Below are 24,958 nucleotides of genomic sequence, written 5' to 3' on the forward strand. Positions count from 1 at the left end.
TAGGGGCCAAATCAGGTGGCGGGGCGCATCTGGCCTTCAGTTGAAGAGGCCTAGACTACAGAGTAGACACACTCACACACATTGTGCTTTTCTAAGTTGGTTTGCCAAATAGGACAGCATGATAAAAATATGATATTGTGTTGTTGCGGCAGCAGTTTACATTTTCCAAAGCATTTGAAAAAAGACTGACTTTGATTCCATTATGATTTGAACTGTGAATTGTGCAGCCCTAGTGCCAAAGGCATATAAATGAAGTACAAAGGTACTGCAATACAACAGTTTCTTCTTAGTGAATTAGTCTTGATTATTTGCATAATCACCCTTGTCACTATCAGGAGTTCAACAGTGTTTGTACAGCACTGACCAGATGGTACATCCACCCATTGTCAGAAAACATTGTAATTTATGACACAAACCCAACCTTTAGTTTCGCACAGAGAAGTCATATCATGGTTTATAATTAGCCTATGTGCCAGAATAATAAAAATCTCCCCCAAACTGAGATGACCAGGAAATTACAAGTGCCCATCTCCAGCCCACTTTACGACTGATTTCCTTTGTGAATTGCAGCAGCTCGGACACCAAACCATAAAGTAGCGAGATCACATATTCATGATGCAGTGCTCCCCACAGATGGTTGGACGTAATGACAAGAGGCTGATGAGAATAAACTGAGAGATAAGGAGCTGCCAGCTGCCGGCATTATTAACACCACATCAGCGCGCACCGAGAAGGGAAAACAGCCATGTCTGAGAGATACATATCTGAAAATGGAGTCTGTTTTGAAAAGTCTGTCAGAGACTTGGGGTCGTGATTTGTCAAAGACGTTGTGGGGGGAAATACAGGAGGGATGTTGGTTTGTCAGGTGATGTTGTTCTTTGACATGTTCGTGCTCAGAGTCAGCTGCTTCTGTGGAGGAAAAGGGACAAAGACAAAACGTCAGGCATCTTTACCTTTCATAATGTATAAAGGAACATTTATAGATACTGCGATAGATTTAATTGATTTTCTTTTAAGCACTTAGTTTTGTTTTCTGGGTTTAGAGCAAAGAAGAACTAGATGTTTCCTCTTCTGTACATGACCTGCAGATATACTTAACAGGCAACCGCAACAACCATTTACATATCTTCACGTAGAGAGAGAAAAATCACTCTTATTGCTAAACTTTCTCAAGAAATCTATCTTATTCTGTTGTAAAAGCAACAATTATCACAGAAAAATCTAAATCAATGACATCTTTAGGTAACAGCGTAGGCTATTGCACTTTGGTCAGCACATGAGAGTGGTACTTTATCTACACAAGGGGCTGTACCTCTGCTCCGACATCACAGGCCGTCCTCTGGATCAGACGAGTGCTCAGGTATCTGAAAACATAGAATCAGCAGGCTGTCAGGAGGAGGCTGAACTCTCCCCCTCCCACTCTCCCTCCCTCTGGTTCCACTTGCAATCAGACAGTGGTCAGTCCATTCCAGCCCCACAAAAAACACAAAAACACTGGACTCTTGTGCACACAATGAAATTTCATTTATTATGCGCCAATGGTTGTAAGAGACTTTGTTGACCACACATCAAACAAATAAAGGAAACAAGAGTCATACTGAGAGAGGTAAGTATAGTAAATATGGTAGTTTCCCTGCAGCTGCCAATCTGCACACCAAGGTGGATGAAGTTTCTTGCCCACGGACATAGCAAATTGACACACAGCCTTTGATGATTTGTGTCAGTCATCTCATATTGTAACAAACACGACTAAACCACTTTATCTGTTCTGTATTAGGAGTCCATCTTTCACCTCTGATTACCAAACTTGGCAAACATTTCCTATTTTCTGTAAATCTTCTGTTGCAGATCATTTGTTCTTTGAAAACACTCCTCGCTCTCTCGAAAACAGTAATTACAAACACTTGCCTCTTGCTGCCGTAGGGACAACGCACAGCTATTCCTTCGGCTTTATACAAATTAATGAGTCTTCTCTGCTCTGTTGGTCAGGTACAGCCCCGCAGCCTCTTCCTATAGACCCATTCTGTTCCCAGTGTGCACTAACTCCAATACTGCAGTGTCTATGCTTGGTCGCTCAGCTCGATATCAAGGCAATGCTGAGTCGGCGACAGCAATTCTGTGACTGGATCTAGTGGAAATCCATAGTTAAGTTTATGGAAAATGTTCGTTCGACATAATACAGGCGGCATATTGTTAAATAGACAAATAAAAGTGTGCTTCTCCTTGTAGTTATGTACAGTATGGTGGCTCACCAAAATGGTTACGCTCCGTTTAGCCACTAGAGGGCAGCGTGACATTGGCCTGTAGTCTATCTCAGTTTAGATATAGTTCAGTAAAGATACCTGGGCTTTTTTTTTTTTTTTTTGAAGGCCCTGTACCTGATTTTTTTTTTCTTTCTTCTTCGTAGTGGAACTAGTTTTGTCCTTCTGTAAAACAACACGACAGCAGAATAAAAAAGACCAGTGTGCATGTGCATCGAATTGCAGAATTACAGTATTTGTTTTTGTTTTATTTTGTTTAGGTCAATTATAATTGAAAACATATTTCTATTTGTCAAATTCCAGAAGAATGAGAGATTTTTCTACACAATTTTGTATTGCTTTTTACAAAACCAATAGTTTACATATATTTCATTAGTATTTGGTAGCATTGCCTTTAAACTGTATATTTTGGGTCAAACATTTTGAATATCATACCACAAGTTTCTCACAATAGTTGGCAGGAATTTTGGTCCATTCCTTCATACAGAGCTGGTGTAACTGAGCTGAAATTTGTCTTTTGCATTTGTTCTTGGGTTGATCTTCACATTTCAGACACAGCACGTTCATCTTTGTGACACAGAACCCGTCTTCTTTCTGATCTGTATGATGACTGGATATTTCCATCATTGTTTGAACCAATGAACCTGGCACCTTCAAGTGTCTTGAAATTGCACCCAAGGATGAACCAGACTTGTGCTTCCAAGTTCATGACATCATCATTTGGGCTTTCCCAGATTGTTTAAAGGTATAGTAATCTTAGTGTATGTACTGACTTTGTAAAAAGTAATAAAAATAAATTGTACAAAATTCTATCTCTCATTCCTCTGGAATTTGACAAATAGAAATATTCTTTTAAATTCTAGTTGACCTAAGGAAAATAAAAGTTAATAGTGGTTTCATGTCAAAAGTGAGAAAAAAATGGAAATGTGTTTTTATGAAGTGTATGTAAACATGTGGTTCTCACTGTATGTATTGGGAGGTACAGGTTTGTCCCTGTTTCAGAGCATGGTGTCCTGCACTGGTCAGTTCCACCTCCTCCTCCTTCCTTTTCCTCCAGCACAGCTCCCTCCGCTACACAATAGCCTTTCACCATGCATCTTCTTCTCGTTTGTTCCTTTTTGTTTCCTATTGGTGCCTCTTCAGTGTTTCAGAAGAAGATATTTGTAGGTTTCAAATGTCTTAAGCTCATAAGGTAAAAAGTACAAACTAAAATCAATCTCATAAAAGCTATAATCCTTATCTTGCTCTAAGTAAGTGTTTTATTTTGAGTCAGCATTTATGTGTCACAGTAAGCAGTACTACATTGAGCACATTACCCTGTGTGAGTAGCTGTGAGTGTAGTAGCGCTGGTAGTACACTGGCTCTTCCTCACTGGCCTCTCCAGGTTCAGGGCTGTCTCTGTCCAAGCTGCTCACTGACCCGCGGTGAGGAGAGGACACCAACTCTCTGTCCACGGGACAATCTAAAAAAAATCATAATAATAACAGTTGGATTATATAGTTTGATAGAGGTCATATATTATGCCATATTTGGATTTTTACAAATACTTTGGCCCCCTTAGCCGTCTTTTCTGTAATACCTTTCATACTGAGCACCCTGACTTATAAAAATGTAGTTGCATGCAGTTATATCAAACGGTTGCACGGGGCGCACTTCTTCCTCTTATGTACATGTGATAAAAGTAGCGAAGGACAGTGGCCTGGTGTTTAAGAACAGAAGTAGGAGACGGACTAAATATGTGGGATTACTGAAACATGCGCAAATGAAGCAAAACATCCCTTCACTCCAAGTTTGTTTTAATTAGGGTGCAACATAACAATCAAACCTCAGAAAGAATATTTTTAGAACATTACATTGTATTATGTTTAGGAAATATGAATGTTTTAATATATGGCCATATCGCCTTTGCTCTGCCCGATCCCATCAGATCTCAAAAACTAAGCAGGAAGGGCCTGGTTGGTACTTGGACAACCAGGAAGGCTGGGTCAATGTAGTGAGTAAGTGGTTGGTGGTGGTCACAGACGATGGCACAGACTTTAGCCTCGCTTCCATCAGTCTACCCCAGGGCAGCTGTGGCCACAACAATAGCTTACCACCAAGTATTGCCCGAATTAAAAATGACGACAGTGTAGAGCTCTGAGAAACTTGGTATCTTTTGCGTGAGTGCAGTAGCAAATTTTATATGACAAAGGTTGAAATTGTTCATCTTAATTCCACAAAATATCCATAATCCGCAGACAGAATATAGTATATAGTATACAGAAGTACAGTACGGTTGCATGGCGTACATTTATCTACTTGGCGGCACAGTGGTGCAGCAGTTAGCGTTTGTGCTTCACATCTAGAAGGTCTCGGGTTCGATCCCCGGGCGGACGGGGCCTTTCTGTGTGGAGTTTGTATGTTCTCCCCGTGTCTGCGTGGTTTCCTTTATCACAAAAAAAGTGTGAGTGGGTGGTTAATTGTGGTCGGAGGGGGGCAAAAATGCTGATCGGTAGCCTCGCTTCCATCAGTCTACCCCAATGGGCGGCTGTGGCTATAGTAGCTTACCACCGGGTGTGAGTCAATAATGACGATGATTATTGATGATTATGATTATGATTATGATTATGATTATGATTATTATTATTATTATTATTATTATTATTATTATTATTATCATCTCATGTCACATCCTGCGTACATTTCTAATGAAAATGTTCAACCAGAGATAAAAACAATCTGCTTGGTCTGACCTCTACCATATGCACTTACGGCTCAGTACGTTTTCAATACCTTCTGTCCACCCTGAACCCTCCAATCAAAGTCATTACAATAAAAATCGCTGACTCCATGATCAAGAAAAGGACGTAGTAACAAATTCAACCAAAAACTCAAAGATCCCCATGGCCCAGAATGCAATATTGCACAATGTAAAGAGGTGTCAAGAATTGCTGACTTGACACTGAAATCAGCAACTGGGGAGCGGGCAAATTGAGCGACTCGGCAATTATTTTTACGACAAAAAGTGACAAGCGTTTTTGCAAAGTGAACGCGGTACATTGATCATGGCATTCATTGCGTTCTGCCTTTCCTGGTGCGGGTTGACGGAAGAGAGTGTAGACTGTGCAAAACTGCGGGCCTTAGGTGGGTTACACACGGGGCAGGCAGGGTCATCTACTGTATACCATTATTTTAGTTACTTACGCTAAAGTTATGGCCCCAAACAAAGTGCAAGCGTTCAAGTAAGGTAAAGAGGTAAGCACCGGCAACCTGTCATTTTGGATAATTTGCTCGTGTCATCTCCCATTTCCCGCTCTTTAATACAGCGGCTGTACAGATAGGGGTGACAGGCCGATAAGTCGCCGGCTGAAGGGGAGCTTATGAGCAGTTATGAGGCGCCTGTTTATCTATGTTTACCTCGCTGTCATAGTACACGCTCCACCGCCGGCACTTTTTGTCACTGGGCCATTACTCAACAGATGGAAGGTGATGGCGGTTAGCATCTGATGGTAAACACGTCCATGCGTTATCGTCGTAGGGAGAAGGAGCGACGCCAGGGCTAATGGTTTGATGGTGGAACACTCCAGTACAGAGATAGGAAATCGTCTAAATAATGTAAATGAGTGGCACGGGCAGGATGATGGATGTGATGGACTCTGGCAGCGCTAATCAATTTAATGGAGAGTGCAATGGAGGCAAAATTAACTTGTCAACTCTCTTGTTTATCATCAGAGAGCTTGTAACAAAGTAATTCAGTTGAGCTAAAGGCCAAAAGCAAGGCCTTTGACAAGCGTAGGTTAGAAGACTTAGAATACAAAGGACTTGGAGTACTTTAGCGTTATTTAAAACAGTGATCCCCAAAGACAAGATGATTTTGAGGCAATATTTTTGACATTGCTGACATCTGATTGAAAACTGCTTATTTTAGTGACATGATTTGAAATGTTTTGCATCTTTGATTATTTAATCTGTTGAGTGACTTTGAGGGTCATGCCTGAAAAGTGTAGGATCTCTTAAAGGCACTATACTTTTTTTTTCTTCTATATTTGTGAAGCAACTAACAATTTAATTTTCTTGCGTCCCCTTTCATTGTTTGTTAACAATCTGAGCCTGTTACCTGTGGGTCGGGACACAAAGGTGTGTCATGGAAACCATTTTGAGTGGCTACTAGCCCTCCCATTTTCAAATATTGAAATATTTATATAGTTTTTGTTGTATTTTCTGGCTATCTTTAACAATGTGCTAATGTCCATCCACAGCATTTTAATTTACATGAGCAAAATGACTCCACGGTGCTGAGTTTGTTTTTTGTTTTTAGCTTTTGTGGCCTTTCGGATGCTTAAAGAAACAGGCCACAGTTTTTCCACACTGAAATATGTTCCTACCTGAGCTTAGACGAGTTGATACGTACCTGTCTGGTCTTGTGCGTGCCCGTGGATGAGCTTGGTCGCCTTGTTTGGAGCTATAGGAATATGTTGGGAGAGGCCAAATGCTTAGATCTTTGGTCGTTTGCGTGACTGAGGGCATGTACAAAGACCAGACAGGTACGTATCAACTCGTCTAAGCGCAGGTTAGAACATATTTCAGTATGGAAAAACGGTGGCCTGTTTCTTGAAGAACAACCTAAGGGTCATCTTTCATTACTCCGATCACCTGTGCAGTCCTTCCTCTGTCGGTCCATCTTGTCCACACAGTCCAGCAGCTCATCGATCTGAACTTTGATCACGGTCAGCTCCCTCTTTATGGACAGCAGCTCTGCCATCTTCACTGCAGACACACAACACGAGAGGAAACACAAAACCAAAGTTATTTCATCTCAAATACAGAATAGGTCAATACTGTCAGACATTGCTGCAGCGCTTTATTTGTGCAATACTGTAAAAACGCTACATTTGCAACCCATGTTCCTATTGGTACCGTTCAATCCTTAAAGTACACTACAGGTTGTGTCAAAAACTGGCCATTTTACAAAACGGAACTGTTTCCAATGACTGGAGCAGCTTTTGCAGAGAGGGCATCACTTCCGGTTGGCTTGCCGCGCGTGAAGATGCAAAATTCGTCCAGTGACCCCTGTAACCAAACAAGCCTTTAGCGCTCTCCCTTCACCCCTCTCGTCTCCGTAATGGTCCGACAACCAAACGACCCTGAAAACTACTGCCGTCTGCGGGCTTTCCGACCTCCCCGGCTCCGGCAAAGGCAATCTCATTTCCCCGTGATGGCACGCAGTAAAAACTATTAGGCCTTGTAATAAACTAGTATAAACAATTCTTATTTGCCACGCACTATTAACCGGGTCTAATTGCGGATGGAGATAGGCTGTTGCCTGCGCTGGTGTTACGGCAGAGAGGAGAGCCCCGCGGTACACAAGCGTTTAATGGAGACGCCATCTGGTATGTTCTCCGCACAGCAGCGCCCTCGGGCCCCACGCGAGACGAGCTGTCACCCAGGCAGAGATAACACGAGGCGGGGAGAGGACTGGAGAGACGCGGCCTTTCCCATAAACACAGCACATTGTAGAGGGATGCGCCAGGCTGTCAAAGTGTTCAGGCACTCTCTATAAGTGAAGTGTTGTTAAAGATCCACTTTATTACACTTTATTCAGGCTTTTACAGCTATTTACTAGACACCTTAGCCTTAGTATTATTTGTAGTGTAAGAAAATACCCCGGGACAGAGGATATTATTTAATGTAGTTGCATCACTGCACCAGCAGAGGGTGCCACTCTATGACGGGTGCTCCTCTGACAAGGGAAACGGTGCTAATATGAAGCTTAGGAAAATGATAGATAGTATGTCAAGTATGCTAATCAGCACAGGAAAGGACTTTGACCATGGAGGTTTGGAGAGAGCTTCAGGGAAAACCAAATGTGCGGAACTACTGAAACTTGCACAAATGAATTAATGCACAACTCTGTGTATGTTTTAAATTTGCCATGATGATGGATAAAATCTCAAAAGAGTCAACTGTGATTCTGAAATGTACTTCTATCGACAATAATACTGGCTGCAACAGCAGGCAATCAATGTATTCTCATGAACTGGAAGACCCTCCCCCATAAACAATGTGCCAACAAACTGTTGTCTTACTGCACACCAGAAAATATTTGCATTCCATCCGAGGACAACAAAGTGACTTTGAATGGGCTTGAACTTGTTAAAGTAGTAATTACCATCTGTACCATCACCATGCTGTTCCTATTCTTTATAAAGAAACAGAAACAAAAATCTGGAGTGGCTGATTACCATCGTAGAATTGTTACCTGACCACCACTTCAGTTATAAGGCTGTAGGGATGTTCAGTGAATAGGATGTAATAACATTGTTCCTAAAGGTGTAATAAAATGCAATACCATAATTGGTGTTGTATGGGATTGCATGATAGAGCTGGAAACAGGACACACATCTGCCGTTCACCTGTCACAAATGATCAGGAAACAAACCTTGGTAATATAAAATATAATGAAATATGTTATCATGCTATTTAATTTGCCATGTTATTACTGCCTTGAAGTAAAGTGCGGCCCCTTTCTCTTCTACTTATACACTTGTCCCTGTCACTTACATTTATTGTTGGTGGCTGAGTTGCACGATTTTCCCGACGCTCTGCTGTTTTTCCTGTGTGCTGTTTTCGACGATGAGGAGCACGAGTTTGAGGAGGAAGGAGAAGGCCTTGATCTTTTGACTGGACTGGCCTCTGATCTGCCAGCTCCCGGGACGCACTGGTACTCCAGCACTCTGTGGAAGCACAAGGACAGTATCATTACTACACTGCCCATAAAGCTTCAGAGCCAGAGGGTAAGCGGCCGTTAAAACTGCCAAGTACTCTGGGAAAAGTGGTTGCATAGTAAGAAAACAATGGAGATTTTAAAATGTAACATACAGTTACTCTTCACATGAAAGCATTTGGGGAAAAGCTTATTGTTTTAGCTTGTATAGTCTATGGACAATGTTCCCCTCAAAATAGCAGATATGGTAACATTTAGTTCATAACATTGTATACCCATAATGCAACAGGGCCGGAGGGTGTAAGTGCAGAGAGCAGAGCTGTGTGTGATGTTTTATTGCAGTAATGAAGTGAGGAGCGCTTCATGTGCACAGCAGATTTTTCTTTATGTTCAACCGAAGCAGTTTCCGCATCAGTCAGGGAGAAGGGTAGCGCTGGAGAGACCAAGGGCATTCATTCACGGCCGTGGGTACTTTTTTTTTTTTACTGGGTTGTCACAAGGTAAGTTGCGTTTTAGTTTGGCTTATGAGTCACACCTTGCACAGCTTCTCCGGTATAGTCTTCTAGATAAGCTGCACATGTATCAACTCATAGAGCCTGTGCATCTGCCTAGTGTAGCAGCAGCTTTAGCGCAGGAGGGCAAACTACAAACTTTATCCCACTGTGAGTTAAAAATTGGCTGTGTCCCCAGAGAAAGAGAACATATGGCTGGCTGAAGAGGGCGCTCTGTGGAAAACATTGGTCAGTAGGAAGAAGAAACTCAGGGAGGGACCACAACAAAAAGCCTGCGTTTAGAACCACAAGATTGGGCCCATAAAATCAAAATGACCCTCAGTTGGTTTATTTTGCAGTGCTATTCCTACACTCACCTTAAATTAAGAAAATGGAAAAAGTATTCTGATACCAGTGATCCCAAAAACCATCACAAAATATATGACAAAACCAGGCCTGGATCAAACCTGGCCTAAAAAGGTCCTGTAAACGGGAACAAATATTGTCGAAGAAGCCATTAAAAGGTTACTTGACATCTTGGATTAAAAAAAAAGACACTTCTTGTAAAGCTGCTTTGCTTGAACCTAATTTTGCATTTCTTCAACCTCCTAAAATGATCCATTTCTATTTCAACAAAACCACGGAGCCCATTGTTCTGTTGCCGTTGACTCCTATCTCCACAGATCAGTGTTTTGCCTCCAAGTCGTGTTAGTAATTATAAAGATCATGTTTCATCTTATTTTCTCCGCGCAGCTGCCTCTAGCATTTCATTTAAGCATCTCGAGAAGCTATCAAATCTTTATCATTTCGCTCTGGGCGTTCGTATGCGCTCCTCCTTAACATCTTTTGAAACTATATCTGTGTTTTGCGTATGTGGTGCGTTTGGGGCCTGACGGTTGTGGGGGGGGAGCGGTTCCTCGTCTTCTCTTCTATCACACACTTGATCAAATTGGAGATGTCAGTCACTCCTCATCCTCCGCGTGCTATTTCTGATCTGAGCAACCACAGGCGTGGAGTACAAAGGAGAGATGTTTGCGCTGTTAAGAGCGTATAGCTGTTGGGTTTGTTGAGCTAGTAAACAAGGCTATAGAAATGTTGCCTTAAAGGAACTGAAGGGAGGGCTGGGGTCAGCTCACAAAATGTAGTGTAGTTGATATTTAAAGGTACATTATGGAACTTTTGATGCAAATAAAAAAAACTTGATATTTGTGCGTAATTGACCTTTTTATGACCCAAAGGCTGTATGAGTGGTTGGCATGGTGCCTTTACTTTCCATCATGGAGGCCTCTACGCTACAGGATCAATTGTTTTGTAGGTTTTATGGTGAGCAGTGAAAACCTACCAGAAAAGCAATTGATTCTGGAGCCGCCGTGATGAAAAGTAAAGGCGGTGGGCTTCACTGATGCAGCCATTGGGTCACAAAAAGGTCAAAACGCACAAATATCGAAATATCATTTTTTTCACATAAAATGTTCCATAATGGGATATTTCAGGATTGTTAACATAGGGCCTCTTTTCCTAGTTACCCAGATGGTTGTTGATTTCTGGAGATTTTTTTTTTAATTATTATTTGAAGAGTTTAGTAGTGCTAGGCTAGTGTTAGGCTAGCGCATGTCTGGCTAAGCTCCTTTGTGAATTCCACGTGTAGTAATGCCGGCCGCAGGTAAACAAACTACTGTGGATCTGGTCACCTAGCAGATCACTCAGCCGCTGCGTAGCTTACAACCAGGAAGCTAATGCAGTTCTTTTAAGTTATTTTAAACGCAAAATGGTTGTGTTTTTAAAAATATTCAGTCAACACAGACATTTATATCGGTAGTCTGGTGTTAAAAGTGATTTGCCACAGGTGCACTGTTCTTGGATTAAACTTTTTTTTAATGCAGGCTACTAGCTACCATAGACATGTGCTAGCCTAGCACTAGCCTAGCACCACTAAACTCTTTAAATATAACAACTGCATGAAGAAATCAACAACACTCTGCATAACTAGGAAATAAGTTTAAAAAAAAAGAAATCCTGAAATATCCCTTTAAGGGAAATGTACAGAGCCATTTCGTTACATTCACATAGACACAGATGTAGTAACAATTGGAATGACCAAAGTTTATGATTTCCACTCCAGACAGAGCAGGGAAACTTACTGAATGGAAAATATATTTCATATTTAAAATAGATATACAGCTTCATGGCTAATAAACCTCAGCTTTCATAAGTAAGTAAGTAAATGCTTTATACTGTATGTCATTGTTCAAGCAAACAACAAATAGTGTTCAGGTATTAGTCCTGAGCCACTGTGCCTGAGCCGCGCTGCCAGTGTGGGCCGACCTGACCCAAAAATTACTATACGATATAATAGTATTTTTTAGCTAACAGCAGGCTAACAAATAAATGGCATCATAATGAACAGACTTTGTGCTCAGAACGTGTCCAGTGAGGGTTTATGAACTTTAATAATGTGTGTTGCCTATTGCGTAGCTAAATTTGGGATATGAAATCGAAGCACTTCAGGAGTTGAAGAAGAAACAAGCAAAGTAAACAGGATTACTCAAACCGGCATGAATGAAGCAAAAATACTACATGGCAGGATGTTTTTGATCAGGACAAGATTAATTACTCAAAAAAAAAAAAAAAAATTGCATCATGTGTCCCTTCAAGAAACAAAATGTTTATTGTTCCATTTGTAGAGTTCTTTTGAGTATCATTTTTATTTTAATACCATTTTTCGTGTAGACTTATTTACCGTAGGCGCCCTGGAGGTTGGTCCAAGTCCCAGTCGGTAAATGAACACATTAAAAAACCAACTTCACTTTGAGCCGACTTTGACACATAATAATAACACAGCTTTCAGTCTCAATTAACTTCCTTATAGATCATTTTAATACCTTTATAAAAGCGGCGGGGTATTTCAGGTCATTGTTCGGATCACAGAGGACGCCCTTCAAACAGGAGCGAGATCTAAAAGACTCCTTCAGAGGCGGCTAAGTTTGAGGGGATGATTGTAAGTAGTTTGAAACAGGGTTCAGTCTTAATTGAAATTGAAGAGCGTTTTTCATGGTGTTTGTGGGTTCACGAACACACACGAGAATCCATCTTATGCTGCTCCTGCCGATCTGCTTGAAAACTAACCAAAAATGGTTTGGACTAAAGTGATTCTTATTAATTATGTGGCTATGGCATAAAGCTATACGTACAAACACACTTTGTATAACATTATGCAAAACTAAATGTGTAATGGATTCCAATACTCCTGATGTTGTCAAAGTACGTGGTGTTTATTGCTTGAGTAAAAGTACAGATACTGCTATTACTCCAGTAAAAGTAAAAGTTTCTATTGCTTGAGTTGGTTTTAGTCTGTGACGCATTTTGAACTACTTCCTTGTACGAAAAGCGCTTGTCCCCCAGCCCTACTCCAGGAAAAACAATTGGACATTTTTCCAAAATCAAGCAGCCCAAAAGTACAGTGTACTCAGTGTACTAAAACTGTGTGACTGACATGCCACTCATCCTCTCTTTTTCTTTCAAACATATCTTCTAACATATCTAGGACAGTAACAATGCACCTTTAAAAAAAGAAACAGCGCATCCTTGGCCAGAAATAGGATTTTACTAAAACAGATTTTTGTCAGGAACATCCCCGAAGCTGCCGCACTCCTCATCACAATGGACTCTGTTTGGATGCGCCTTTTATTATCAGCCGTTTCCCTGCCTTTTTCTGAAGGACTTTTCACACAACAGTGACGCGCAATGTAGTTTAAAGCGGGGCACACGGGTTCACTCTCTCTACGGGGGCATTGTGATCAGCAACTTTTTCATATCAGCAGAGCGCTGATCTTGTCCTGCTGTGTGTCCTATGAAGAGTCCAGGACACGGGGGGTGTACGAGGGGGAGTGGTTGTCCGGGGGAGTGGGGAAGTCTGTCCGAGTCCACCTGCACTAAGCCTATAATCTGTGCGAGGCAGATAAACGCACATAAATATTTACAGCCCGGTGTAGACTCTGTGGGGAGCTTTGGCGGTGCTCTCAACAATACAGCGGCGGATGTTGAAGTGAAAGCACATGGGTACAAAGAATAACTAGTGCTGCCATTTCTATGCAAATGGCTGAATACTGTAATAAAATCTATTCAGGAACTTTTATTTTGAGGCGTTAGGGGTATTCCATAATCGAGAAACCTAAAATCACAAACCTCATGAAGACAGAGACTGGTTTAGAGTCGGAAAATGGTCACACAACCTCTGTTGTCTCTGTGGCCTAACGCTTAAGGCAAGACACAGATGAATAGAAGAGAAAATTAGATATAGAGATATCAATTTGAAACTGTTGCTGTTATTTTATAAACACGAGGAAAATGTAATAGGCAAGGCAATTTTATTTATACCACACATTTCGTACACAATCTCAATGCGCCTAATACAAGTCTTGTCATTTGATATTTTCATATTGAAATATGGAATCTGCCTATCTTTTTAGCAACCGGATTTAAATAATGGATTGAGCCAGATTCATATTTATGGTTTTATGTTGTTGATATATCATTTATTTTTATTTTTATTTTGTTCAGGGGATTTTGGATGTCTTGTTTAGTTCATAAATACACTAGTTAAAAAAAAAAAGTGTAATTCAAAATGTGTCTTGTTTTTAAAACTTCAACACTCAATAAATCAGTTTGGGAATTAGATATATAAAAAAAAGCCTCCATGAAAAAATCTTACAAGTACCTTATTTACCTTAAAAAAAAAAATGCTTTTAGTAGTTCCTCTGGGAGTAATACCCCCAATAGTTGATTGGGGGGTCTTTCATCTCCCCTGGTGTCTCTGGCCAGAAAACCACAATTGCACACACATTTATCACAATCAAATGAAGCTAGCGGGCAAATGCTAACTGTGGGCTAGCCCCACTTTAGCGGTATTTACAGCCAAGTGTGAGTGAAAAAAATATTTTTCTCCTGGTAGGGTCTCCCATGGCAAACAGGTCCTAGGTGACGGGTCAGACAAAGAGCGGTTCAGAAGCCCCTCATGAGAGACCAACAGGCCCAGTTTGGATGGATGGATGGATGGATGGATGGATGGATGGATGGATGGATGGATGGATGGATGGATACAGTTGTAGTGACACTCAACCAAACATTATAATGTTAGCATCATAAAGGTTGAGTTTGGTCTTTTGTTTTTACTCTGACATTAAAACTAAGATGTTCAGAAAATATTGTGAAATATCGATGTTTTCACCTGCCCTGTCTCACCTTTAAACCTCCCCGAAAGCCAGTGTTTATTCTGTGATTATGAAACGTCTGACGGCAGCGAAGGGGCTCTCATTTGGACAAACGCGCGATTCAGCACATTTTGACAACCAGCGCAAAAGCAACAAACGGTCTGTCGAAGAAATGTGCCACTCGGGCGATCTGCTTGGAAAGAGCTGACGGTTTACCGAATGAGCGCGTCGAGTTTGAGATCAATCATGTTGCCACGGCGCGTCATGTCATTTTTCAGATCGAGGTTCAGCTGTGCCGTGGCGCGTTCGCTGGTTTCAGACACAGGTGAGGACTTTTTCTTTTCTATTCAAGAGATAAGATATTTGGTGTTGAATCCTTCATAGCAATGGAGACTGAAAATGAGACAGTCATTTTCAGTATGTTTTGCCCCGAGGCTGGTTTAATTAAGAATAATGAAGTTACTTAAGAGCTAATTAGTAACACCCTCCATTTCATTTCCTGCTTCAGAGCCATTTTTAATCAGTTTGCTTTAGTCTAATTCCGCACACATTTGGGAGCATCGTTGTTCCCTCTAAACAAGTTTTAGAAGTCAATTCAATAACTTCTGAACAAATATGTAGTGTATGTGTTTAAACAAAATGGCTTCATGGAAAACTAACCTGCACAGACAAGCATATAAAGAGTAGAGTTAAAATCCTGATTTTCATTTCTCAGATATAACACAAAGAATCTGAGAAGGGTCTGGATGCAGCCGATGGAGGGGCGCGTGATCAGTGGAGCTCCACTTCTCCACAGGAAATGACTGAGCTTAAAGGAACAGGCCACTGGTTTTGCATACTGAGATATGTTCTTACCTGAGCTTAGACGAGTTGATGCGTAACTGTCTGGTCTTTGTACGTGCGCTCAGTCATGCAAAACGACCAAAGATGTTGTTAGCATTTGGCCTCTCCCAATGTATTCCTATAGCTCCAAACGGGAGTGAAGGTGGAAGCAACCAAGCTCTTCCACTTGCACAAAGACCAGACAGATACGCATCAACTCGTCTAAGCTCAGGTAAGAACATATCTCAGTAGGGGAAAATGGTGGCCTGTTCCTTTAAGGAGGGTGAAGTTGCCTAAAGGCTTTTTATTGAGATTCATTAAAAAAAATCTTGCAGGGGAAAAATGTCCTCTGGAAAAGTGGAGCTCCACTACACACGCGACTCTCCATGGGCTGCATTCAGACCCTCTAATACTCAAACTGACACTTTTGCATTCAGATCTACTCGTGGTGGTATTGTAGTGAGTGGCCAGGTTTAACATTTGCAACAGAAACTTTTAATCTTTTTAAAGTTGCTTTAACAACATGAAAACAATGGAAACGTGAGGAACGCTGCTGCTCACTTTCAAACACAAAACTTTTTCTTTCATTTGACTCTTGCCAGGTTAGAAGACACCATTTTTCACTCACATCTGGCATGTTATTATCTTGTCCCCAAATAAGGTCATTGGACAATCCCATTTCAATTTCAAAACTGTGAGAAAGTATAACTTTGGATGCTACTTTGAAGCTGAAATCTTCAAAACTGTAGTCGCTCCATTTCGTGTCACTAATACAGCAGCCGCATGACCCCATGTTGGCCCTTTGTCTCTCGCGTCACTGTTTGGTTTATAAATACAGTTTACAGAGCGGAGGAAGGCGGAGAACAAGCCAGGAGCGTCTTCAAAAGTACCTCCTCCTTCAAAATAAAAGCCCAACAAAAGGTCAACCTGGGAAGCACTCTCTCCGTGTAAGCAGCACTCAGAGGAGGAGAGCTTCCACATCTGTGGGCACCAATGAACTACACATAAGCGGCATGGACAGTGCAGGCAGAACAATTTCCTGCTTTCAGCGCAAAATGCTGGTGAGGTCAACCCAAGCGGGGGTATAAACTTTCAATTTTCTTTTTTCTCTTTTTGCCTTCCCTGCCGGGAACTTTCATGTTTTTGTCAAGAAATGCATCATGCAGCTTCTACTGGATTAGTTCAAATGGATCAGATTAAGGATGTAATTAAAAAACACACACTTTTTGACTTCCTTATCTCATTTCTTTTTGCTTTAACACATAGTGTCAAGTGTACCATTCTGTAGCAAGGAAAATCAATATGAATAGATGCTAAAATGGCCAAATCAGTAGCAATGTCCAAAGTCTTTCTTACCTGTCATGGTGCTCCTCTGACACTCTGTCAAACTCTGTCTCATATTCAGATCTGCAAAGAGAGTGAAAAGGAAGGCAAAGTTCAGTTTAGTTCATTTGTCTATTTGACAAAGACTTTGTTCAAACAAATTCATCTTACAAAAGAAAAGATGATTTACACCAGAGATAACTGAGGCTAGTTTTCAACTGCAGTCTCTGAGCTGCCTGTGCGCTGCCATTTAATAGCCACACACACTGTCATTTCATGTCAAACATGTACAATTACTATTGTACTTACAACACGTTAACACTGCCGACGCTGCTGGCTTTAATTTCACTTTTCTAGCATTGTGAGAGAAGTCGCTCAGGTCAGAGGGGAGTTTCAGACTCTGTGGGAGTTGGTCCCATAATATTTGATGTAAATGAGACGGCTGTGGCTGAGCTCAGTTTGGGTAATCTGCAGTCACAGTGAATTATGGACCTGGAGGTCAGAGCAGAGCTGGACGCGCACGATCATTCAGGATTTTAAAGATTCATTGCACAGATTCATTGCAGTCAAATTGCAAAAGTTGGACATATTGTATTAGGACACTCAAAGACGCTTTACATTGCATTATTCATTCACTCCATACTCAGTGGTGGTAAGCCACTATTGTAGCCACAGCTGCCTTGGGGTTAACTGACAGAAGCGAGGCAACCAGTCTGTGCCATCGGCCGCTCAGACCACCACCACTCACTCACTTACTCACTACATTCGCCAGGCTTCCTGGTGTTCCCAAACGGTCTCCCATCCAAGTCCCGACCAGGCCCTCTCCTGCTTAGCTTCCAAGATCTGATGGGATCGGGCAGAGCAAAGGTGGTTTGGCCTTTAAAGGAACTATACTTAATTTTTAACCTTTTTCATCAAAATGTGACGAAAGGTATTTTTACTGTCACGGCCGTCCTTCGGCGTCACTATGTGACGGAAAAGGTAAATGCCTTTTTGTTCTTTGGGTTGACCATGAACAACATCAACCAATCATAATGGCACAAATGTCATGCATCAGGCTGATTATTTCACAAATGACTACTTTGACAATATACTTTTAAGGGGCAAAAATAATTTTACCCTTCAAAAAGAAAAAAGAAATCAGGTATAGCTTCTTTAAGGATAATTATGACTTACAACAGATGTTACCCATCTAAATAAGTCATATTTTCAAAAGCATTAAAACTTGCCATATGCACTTTAGGCGTAAGCGCAAGAGTCAATAAACATTCAGCCTCCAGCAACAACAGCCAACGTGTGGGAGTCAAATGAGAAGATATTCATGACAAAACTACAGCTTAGAAAAGGAATCATTTCGAAAGATTAGAGACACGTTTAAAGATGTAAATCTGGTGTTGTTGCTTTTATTATCTTCCCAACACAAAAGCAGTTAATAAGCATTTAACAATATCTTTGACCTATAGCTGGTCCAGTCATGTGGTCGTCTTTAAATCTATAAATACTTCATGCCAGGCTCAGGCAAACAGTAAACCTGAGCTTTCACTTTTAGCTAACGGCATGCTAAATCTACAACTCCTTGATGAACACATGGCATGGGTTCGCTGACGGATAATGAACTTATGGGCTGGATTTGTTGGCAACTCTGGGTTCACTCTATTGCGCAGAAACGTGTAGAACGTTTAGAAAAGGGAATACTCAAACATCCACGAACAAGACATGTTTTTGACCAGGGAATTGAGAGTATCTCTCACCGGCCATTGTTGCGTTCCAGATGACGTCACAACAACAGCGATGGACAAAAAAGAAAGAGGATGACTTTGACCCCGGCCGCCCTCTCCCTCACTGTTAACGTTTCCAAATTGCTGCTGGTTTATTGGGGTAATTAGTTTTGATACAGCCCCAGCGGCGCCATTACGGTCGGCTAAAGTCCTCTGTAAAAACTCTCCTTCAGGCTGCTGTAGTTTTAAGATCACTCCAGACCTCCCTGGTTCACCCCAAAGAGAGGGCGAGCGCAAAGATCATTTTGTATATCACAAATATTCACAAAACCATATTAACTTGTCCTTTTTTCTAGCCGTCTAAACGTCATCCTTTTTCTACAGCTGCCAGGGCTTTTCTCATGGATTGATGCAAACATTCTCTCAATTAATTTGAGCTTGGTGAGCGTTTTCAAAGCGTCGCCGTAAAAGGAATTCAATAGAGATGTGGTAAAACTGAAGTGGATTGAGCAGAACAGTGGCTGAGGGATCGGATTTGAATACGGCCATTTATCAAATCGGGCATCGAAAGTACGTTCAGGGAGGGGGGGGGGGGGGGGGGGGGTATGGACTGCTGTGCTAATGGCAATGCGAAAATCGAAAAACAGTTGTTCAACGGGAAGATAAAGAGATCCAAGATGGTGGTGGAAGTTTTGAGCTTGATGCGGCGAAAAAAACAAAACGAAGCGCGCAGTTTTTAGCAGTAATGCGGAAATCTGACTTCATCAATCACAGAGCAGGCGCAAGTCCAGCTGTCGGTAATGCCAGCGTTTTCCCCCAGAACACATTTTGTCAAAACAAAACGAAACTGCCTTCTCCATCCTGTCCCGCGCGTCCTATTTCACCGCATTCATAAGTTACTGTATCTTCCAAACCCTGAGGCGACGAAAAAGCTGCGCCGGCGTCCTTTGCAAATGAACTTGTCTACAGATGAATCCGATTATCAGGGGCTTGTTGTTTGTTCAGATTATTTCTCAGGGACATATTTACTCGCCGCAATGTGACAGGAGAAGATCGGAAACAAAATGACCTCTGCGGTTATTACAGACCGCCCAGTGAGTCACAGAAGTGGACTGTGTGGTCTTCGAAACATATGAAGGGTTTGGTCAAGAAATATGAATCGATTCGAGTGGCACTTTTGTTTTTCGTCACAGTGAACGAGGAAACAGGCTTTTGTCGCACGGATCTGTCGCTGAAATGAAGAGTCTTGATGAGAGGCGGCGGTCAGTCCGGTCCTCTGTCACAAAAGGCTAATTCGATGTGGAAGACACTCATTTGTGGAGCTGTCCCGGAGCGGGGGCAAAGAGTTGGATTCAATTAAAGGTGACGGAGAGATTCAGGGGGAGATATTAACGGACTTTGAGGCAAATTAGTACTAAATGGATTTGAGTTCAAGACAGAGGTTTCAAGAAGATTTTATGTCATTCAGGGCAATGTTGGATATAAATGAATAGAGTGAAATGGATGGTTTTGTTCATATTTCATCAAAAGTTTAGGAAAATCCAAATAATGAAGAATGAATGTGGTAAACAACATACAAAAGAATACTGTATGACAACAAGCCAGAGCCACACAAGTTATATGTACAAATAACATTACGTGTGTTGTATCGATCTGGAATGGCTCCCTTTAAAGGAATAGGCCACCGTTTTTACATACCAAGATATGTTCTTACCTAACCTTAGTCGAGTTAATATATACCCGTCTGGTCTTTGTCCGTGCGCTCTGTCACGCAAACGGAGCACATACGCAGCCTCTCCCACATGTCATATAGCTCCAAAAAAGCTCACGATAGAAGCTACCAAGCTCTTCCACGTGTTCCCTATTTAAATAAAGTTACGTGAAGTGTTTTCATGCGAAGTATATTTACACAGAAATCAGGATTCTGGACTAACCCAACATCTGAGCTATGCAATTTTGTTGACAATAAAGTTCTTCTTCTTTTAGCGCAGAGCATTTGCTGCTACTTTAACTCCAGAGTGTGATCCAACTACAGTAAAGTGTAAAATCTACATGAATGAAAAGAAATACAGTAAAACCCTGTCAGAGTTTTGGTAAATGTGTTTTGGTGCTTGCTGTTGTCAGTAGAGGCTTAACTCGCCCACTCATGACACTATCGCCTCGTGATTGACCCAAACCGCCAATGGTGAGGACAACAACTGTCTGGAGAGGTTTTTTTTCTGAAAAGTTCTGAAACGAGCTCTCACAAGCTTTTTATTGTTTGATAACTCGCAGGTGTATCTTAGAAGCGTGTCAATTTATTTACAGATCATCCAACGTTTCATCAATGTAATTAGATATTATTAATAATGGAATCTTACGCTCATTTGCCACATAACAGCCGTGTGGTGAATTGATTGTTCCACTGAGACAACACGACCTCCAGTATCTCTGAAGCTGTTGGTTGTAAAGTCAGAGTATTGCACACATAATGAGAAAATCCCTCTGAGGCGTTATCTGTGTAATAAGCAGCCTTTAATCTGCTGTGTGTGGAGCTGATGGTGTCATTAGGAAACACTGTGCCTCTGTCCTGATGGGTATAATCAGCCTGCTCCAAACAACGTCAATAAACACAGACAGCAGCACAGAGAGGCCAGGAATCAATGGCTCTTCACAGCTCGCTCTTTAAAGCACTCACAGCCGCACACATACACGGCTAGGTAGATGTCTGTGTGGGCTCTCAGTCGCTCTGGACATTTCAATCTGAGTAAAGATTTAAATATCACAGACTGGACTGGGTTGATTGAGTTGAGGGAAATCATCTTAGACTGGCTCTCCAGTCATCAGTCTGTTGACTATGAGTGAGAAGAAGCTTCTGAAGACTGAGTTTTGCTTTTACTAACCCTGTCCAGTCGACAATGATCAAACTTCTCCTAAGATTCATTTGCTAGTTCATAAGTGAGTTATAGCTTTAGTTAGTTAAATTATCAGTATGTTTCTTTGCTTCTTTTATTGTGTAGGTCAAATTTGCAGGGAACCTCTAACATAAATAAAGGAGGCAAACATGGCTCAGAACATACATCTCATACATCAAAGGTTCAGGAAAAACTGCTGCTGTGTCTTTGGGCAAGACATCTCAGATGACACAGACTGACAAGGTCATTTCCATTGGTCTACTCCAGGGCAACTGTGACTACAATCGTAGTGATATGAGAAGTTAATCAAGCTTTTGAGCGCAGAATGAACGGAAGCCGTAACTTACAAATCATCATCAAACCTCAATCTTCTGCCCCATAAATATCTGTTGGAGACATTCTTTCCCATTTCACCTAAACTTAACCAGACCTACCACTGCCTTAAAATAAACAAAAGAAACAAACAAATGTTTGCACTAGTGAGAGCAATGCACTGGGAGCTGTCCGTGGTCCTGAAAATCCAACAGAAACGGAAGTTCATGAGATTCCCACAGCTGTCTAATAAAGAAAAACAATAAACCGCTGTATTTTTGTGCATCAGCAACAGTGATGGTGCTGTCCATGGTCCTGAAATCTCATGTGGAATATAAAATGTATATATACGTATGTTAAGTAGGGATGTCACGGTAACCGGTGTAGCGGTAAACCCCGGTAAAAATTTTGACTGTGAAAATTACCGTCTTGTTTTGTGTTTTTATTATTATCTCGGTGAATAACCGCACCCGCGGTGTAGGCATGGTGAGCCTCACCAGCCACCGTCTCATCTGTTGCAGTTTCCGCGCATGCGCACTTTGTTGTTTGCAACCCAAACAAAACTTTCTCGAAGCTGGAATCATGTCCGACACGACAGCGCGCAGGATCTATCAGCCTCAGAGTTCAGTTTGCGGAGCGTGCAGGAAAAAGTGTCAGCAAATGCAGCAATACTTCGAACCTCTGACTCACCTGCGTGACCGTCTCCCACAGCTCTATAGCAGTAAGTTAACGTTAGCGTTTTAGCTGAAATGCTGATGTGGGACTTTGGGTTGAGGGAGAATGTAACGAGTCGCTCCATAGTGCGGCTGCAGCGCCACCGCCAGTACATAAGCCATGTCCGGATACCTCCGCACGATGGCCCAGTGCGTTATGGGGCTCCCGGTGGCAGATTGCAATAGATTCACTCTCGCCGCAGTTTTATGAATTTAATAATGATGGTATTTTCCCAAATCTGCAAAGCGAAAGCTCACTGGAAGGACAACAACAATTTTCCTGATATAGACGGTTTATCTTCGTTTCTGACGCTATAAATAGTACATGTAATACCCTCGAAACGATCAACAACACATCGTTATAGTTCCCTTACTTTGATGTGAAAAGGCTTTGTATTTTTTTATGTAACAAGCACAGTTAAACTTTTTTGAAACGATTTCAGTTTGTGTAGGACTATCAATGCTTTCTGAATATATTAACACATATTTTAAAAAAATACCGCGATAATACCGAAAACCGTGATAATTTTGGTCACAATAACCGTGAGGTAAAATTTTCATACCATGACAGCCCTAATGTTAAGTCATGTATCATCTGCTTATTGAAAGTCGTAGACAGGTGAAGCCATGTCCATGAGCAAAATGCTTTTTCTACAAACATTTTTGCTCGTCTTCACTGCAAACCAAGCCACTTAGTTCATGTATATTTATGTCCCAGAGTTTAACATCTGACAGAGCCGCCGCCGTTTTTTTTTTTTTACTCTGGCTCCATTTGTTCTGATTTAGCGCTCACGCAGCCGGTCGCTGCAGCGCCATAAATCAACAGAGGTGCCGAGGATTGTGGGTAATGGTGCGTTCTGCCGCGCTCCTGTCACTTTGGGTTCACCCTGGACCCACTCAAGGGCAGCTCCCGAGAGGAGCGATCGGACACTGAGCTGTGGCCCGAACGGAGGTCATTATTAGGTCTCACATGCGGGAGGAACACGGGGAAACAGTTTAGGGACGGTGCACTGAGGCTTGAGAAGGATTTGGAGATGGTAAGGTGTGTATGGAAAAAGGGTGAAACAATGGATTGTAGTCAAAAATGCAGTTTGAATAGTTGTTATTAATGACAAAACTGCAATTATTAAGACCTAAAATATCCTGTGTTTAAGGGGCCTTATTATGATTAAAAGATGTCACCCGTGCTGTGGACATCGATAAACATGTTCTAAAATGTATGAGTGTCTTGTATTAGTTTGGGGTATTCTTCCCTCAAATGATTTAAAATGTGAGCTGGATCTTGGCCCCAAAAAATAAATCACAAATATAACTGCCATTATGAAGCTTCTATAATTGGAGAAAGAATCGTTAACAAATAAACATGACGTAGCGTAATACTGGGTAGTTATAATTATTTTTATTCTCCTCTCAAGTTGGGACAACAAAGGGCAATAAATGTGAAGGGTTTAACAGCTTGAAACCTCAGTCTCATCTTGTTCGAGATGTGCTGCTATAATTGAACTGAAGGTTATTTTGGCAGTAAGAACCATGTAATAGCCATCTTTATTTGAATATTGGATGCCGCACAAATGAATGACAGGGCTTTGAGTTACACATGACAGGTCTCAGAGTGGTTAGTGCTCTTGCATCACAGTGAGAAGGTCCTGAGTTGGACTGTGGGAGTTTGCATGTTCTCCTGTGTCCGCGTTTTGGGTTTTCTCTGGGTGGTTCGGTTTCCCCCAGCAACTCAAAAAAATCCTCCAGAAGCCGAGCACTGAGGTCGCCAACCGCTCCTGACAGTTTGCCCCACCAAGGAAAGGAAAGGGTGGATCAAATACAAAGGACATGTTTCCCGGGGATACAATACAAGCTCGCATCCATTGAAAACACAAAGTCACCTTCAAATCCCAACACAGAGGGAAACAGCTGTTTTATGCCGTAAAGCCAGAGGGGAACATCCAAATGGAGAGACACTGACAACTGCACTCACATTTAACCTCTCGTACTTTTGCTACTTACCGCCCAATCTTCCCCTCCGGGCCCCGCAACAAAGACGTTGCGAGCTCCGATGTGAGAAGTCCCTGCTGTGTCTCCAATCAGTGCAACAGTATGGTGCATCCTCTTCCACAGCCCCTATCTGCCTCCTAATCTTAATTGTATTTAAATTGCCTGTTTGTGCTGGGGTGTAAACACGCTCGGCCATTTCCGACTTGATGAGGTGAACTCTCCGCACCATCTCAGCTCAATCTGGGGGAAGAAGGCATTTAAATTAGGAACGAGGTGGCTGTTGAGTTTGGTTTATCTCGCCCCCTTCCTTTTGTGTTTGCGTGCGCCGTGGGGTTAAATGGTTTTCTGTTTCCATAACCTCTTTATCGAAGTGCTATTTCTCCGCTCAAAGGAAAGCGCTGAATCGCGTGTTTGGCTAAATGCTGCTTTCGGGCGGACAGTGGAGCTGCGAGAAGACATAATTACAGGCCTCGCCATTGTTCCTGGTTTTTCCCCTTTTTACTGTTCGGTGTTCGAGTGGGT

At 41.8% G+C, this 24,958-nt stretch overlaps 1 protein-coding gene across 1 annotated transcript in view; it reads right to left on the reverse strand.

Moving 5' to 3' along the window:
• Positions 1–231: 231 nt before the first annotated feature.
• Positions 232–24,958, reverse strand: part of LOC306971101 (uncharacterized protein) — a 40,213-nt gene continuing 15,486 nt past the window's right edge. The window contains exons 3-8 of the mRNA XM_079567246.1: positions 16,844–16,894; positions 8,802–8,974; positions 6,894–7,007; positions 3,578–3,723; positions 1,313–1,364; positions 232–909 (exon numbers count right to left, since the gene is read on the reverse strand). Of these exons, the coding sequence (XP_079423372.1) occupies positions 1,326–1,364; positions 3,578–3,723; positions 6,894–7,007; positions 8,802–8,974; positions 16,844–16,894 (523 nt within the window). The 3' untranslated portion in view covers positions 232–909; positions 1,313–1,325. The remainder of the gene's footprint in view (positions 910–1,312; positions 1,365–3,577; positions 3,724–6,893; positions 7,008–8,801; positions 8,975–16,843; positions 16,895–24,958) is intronic.

Source organism: Gobius niger (genome assembly GCF_951799975.1).
Source record: "Gobius niger genome assembly, chromosome: 12".
NCBI classification, from domain to species: Eukaryota; Metazoa; Chordata; class Actinopteri; order Gobiiformes; family Gobiidae; genus Gobius; species Gobius niger.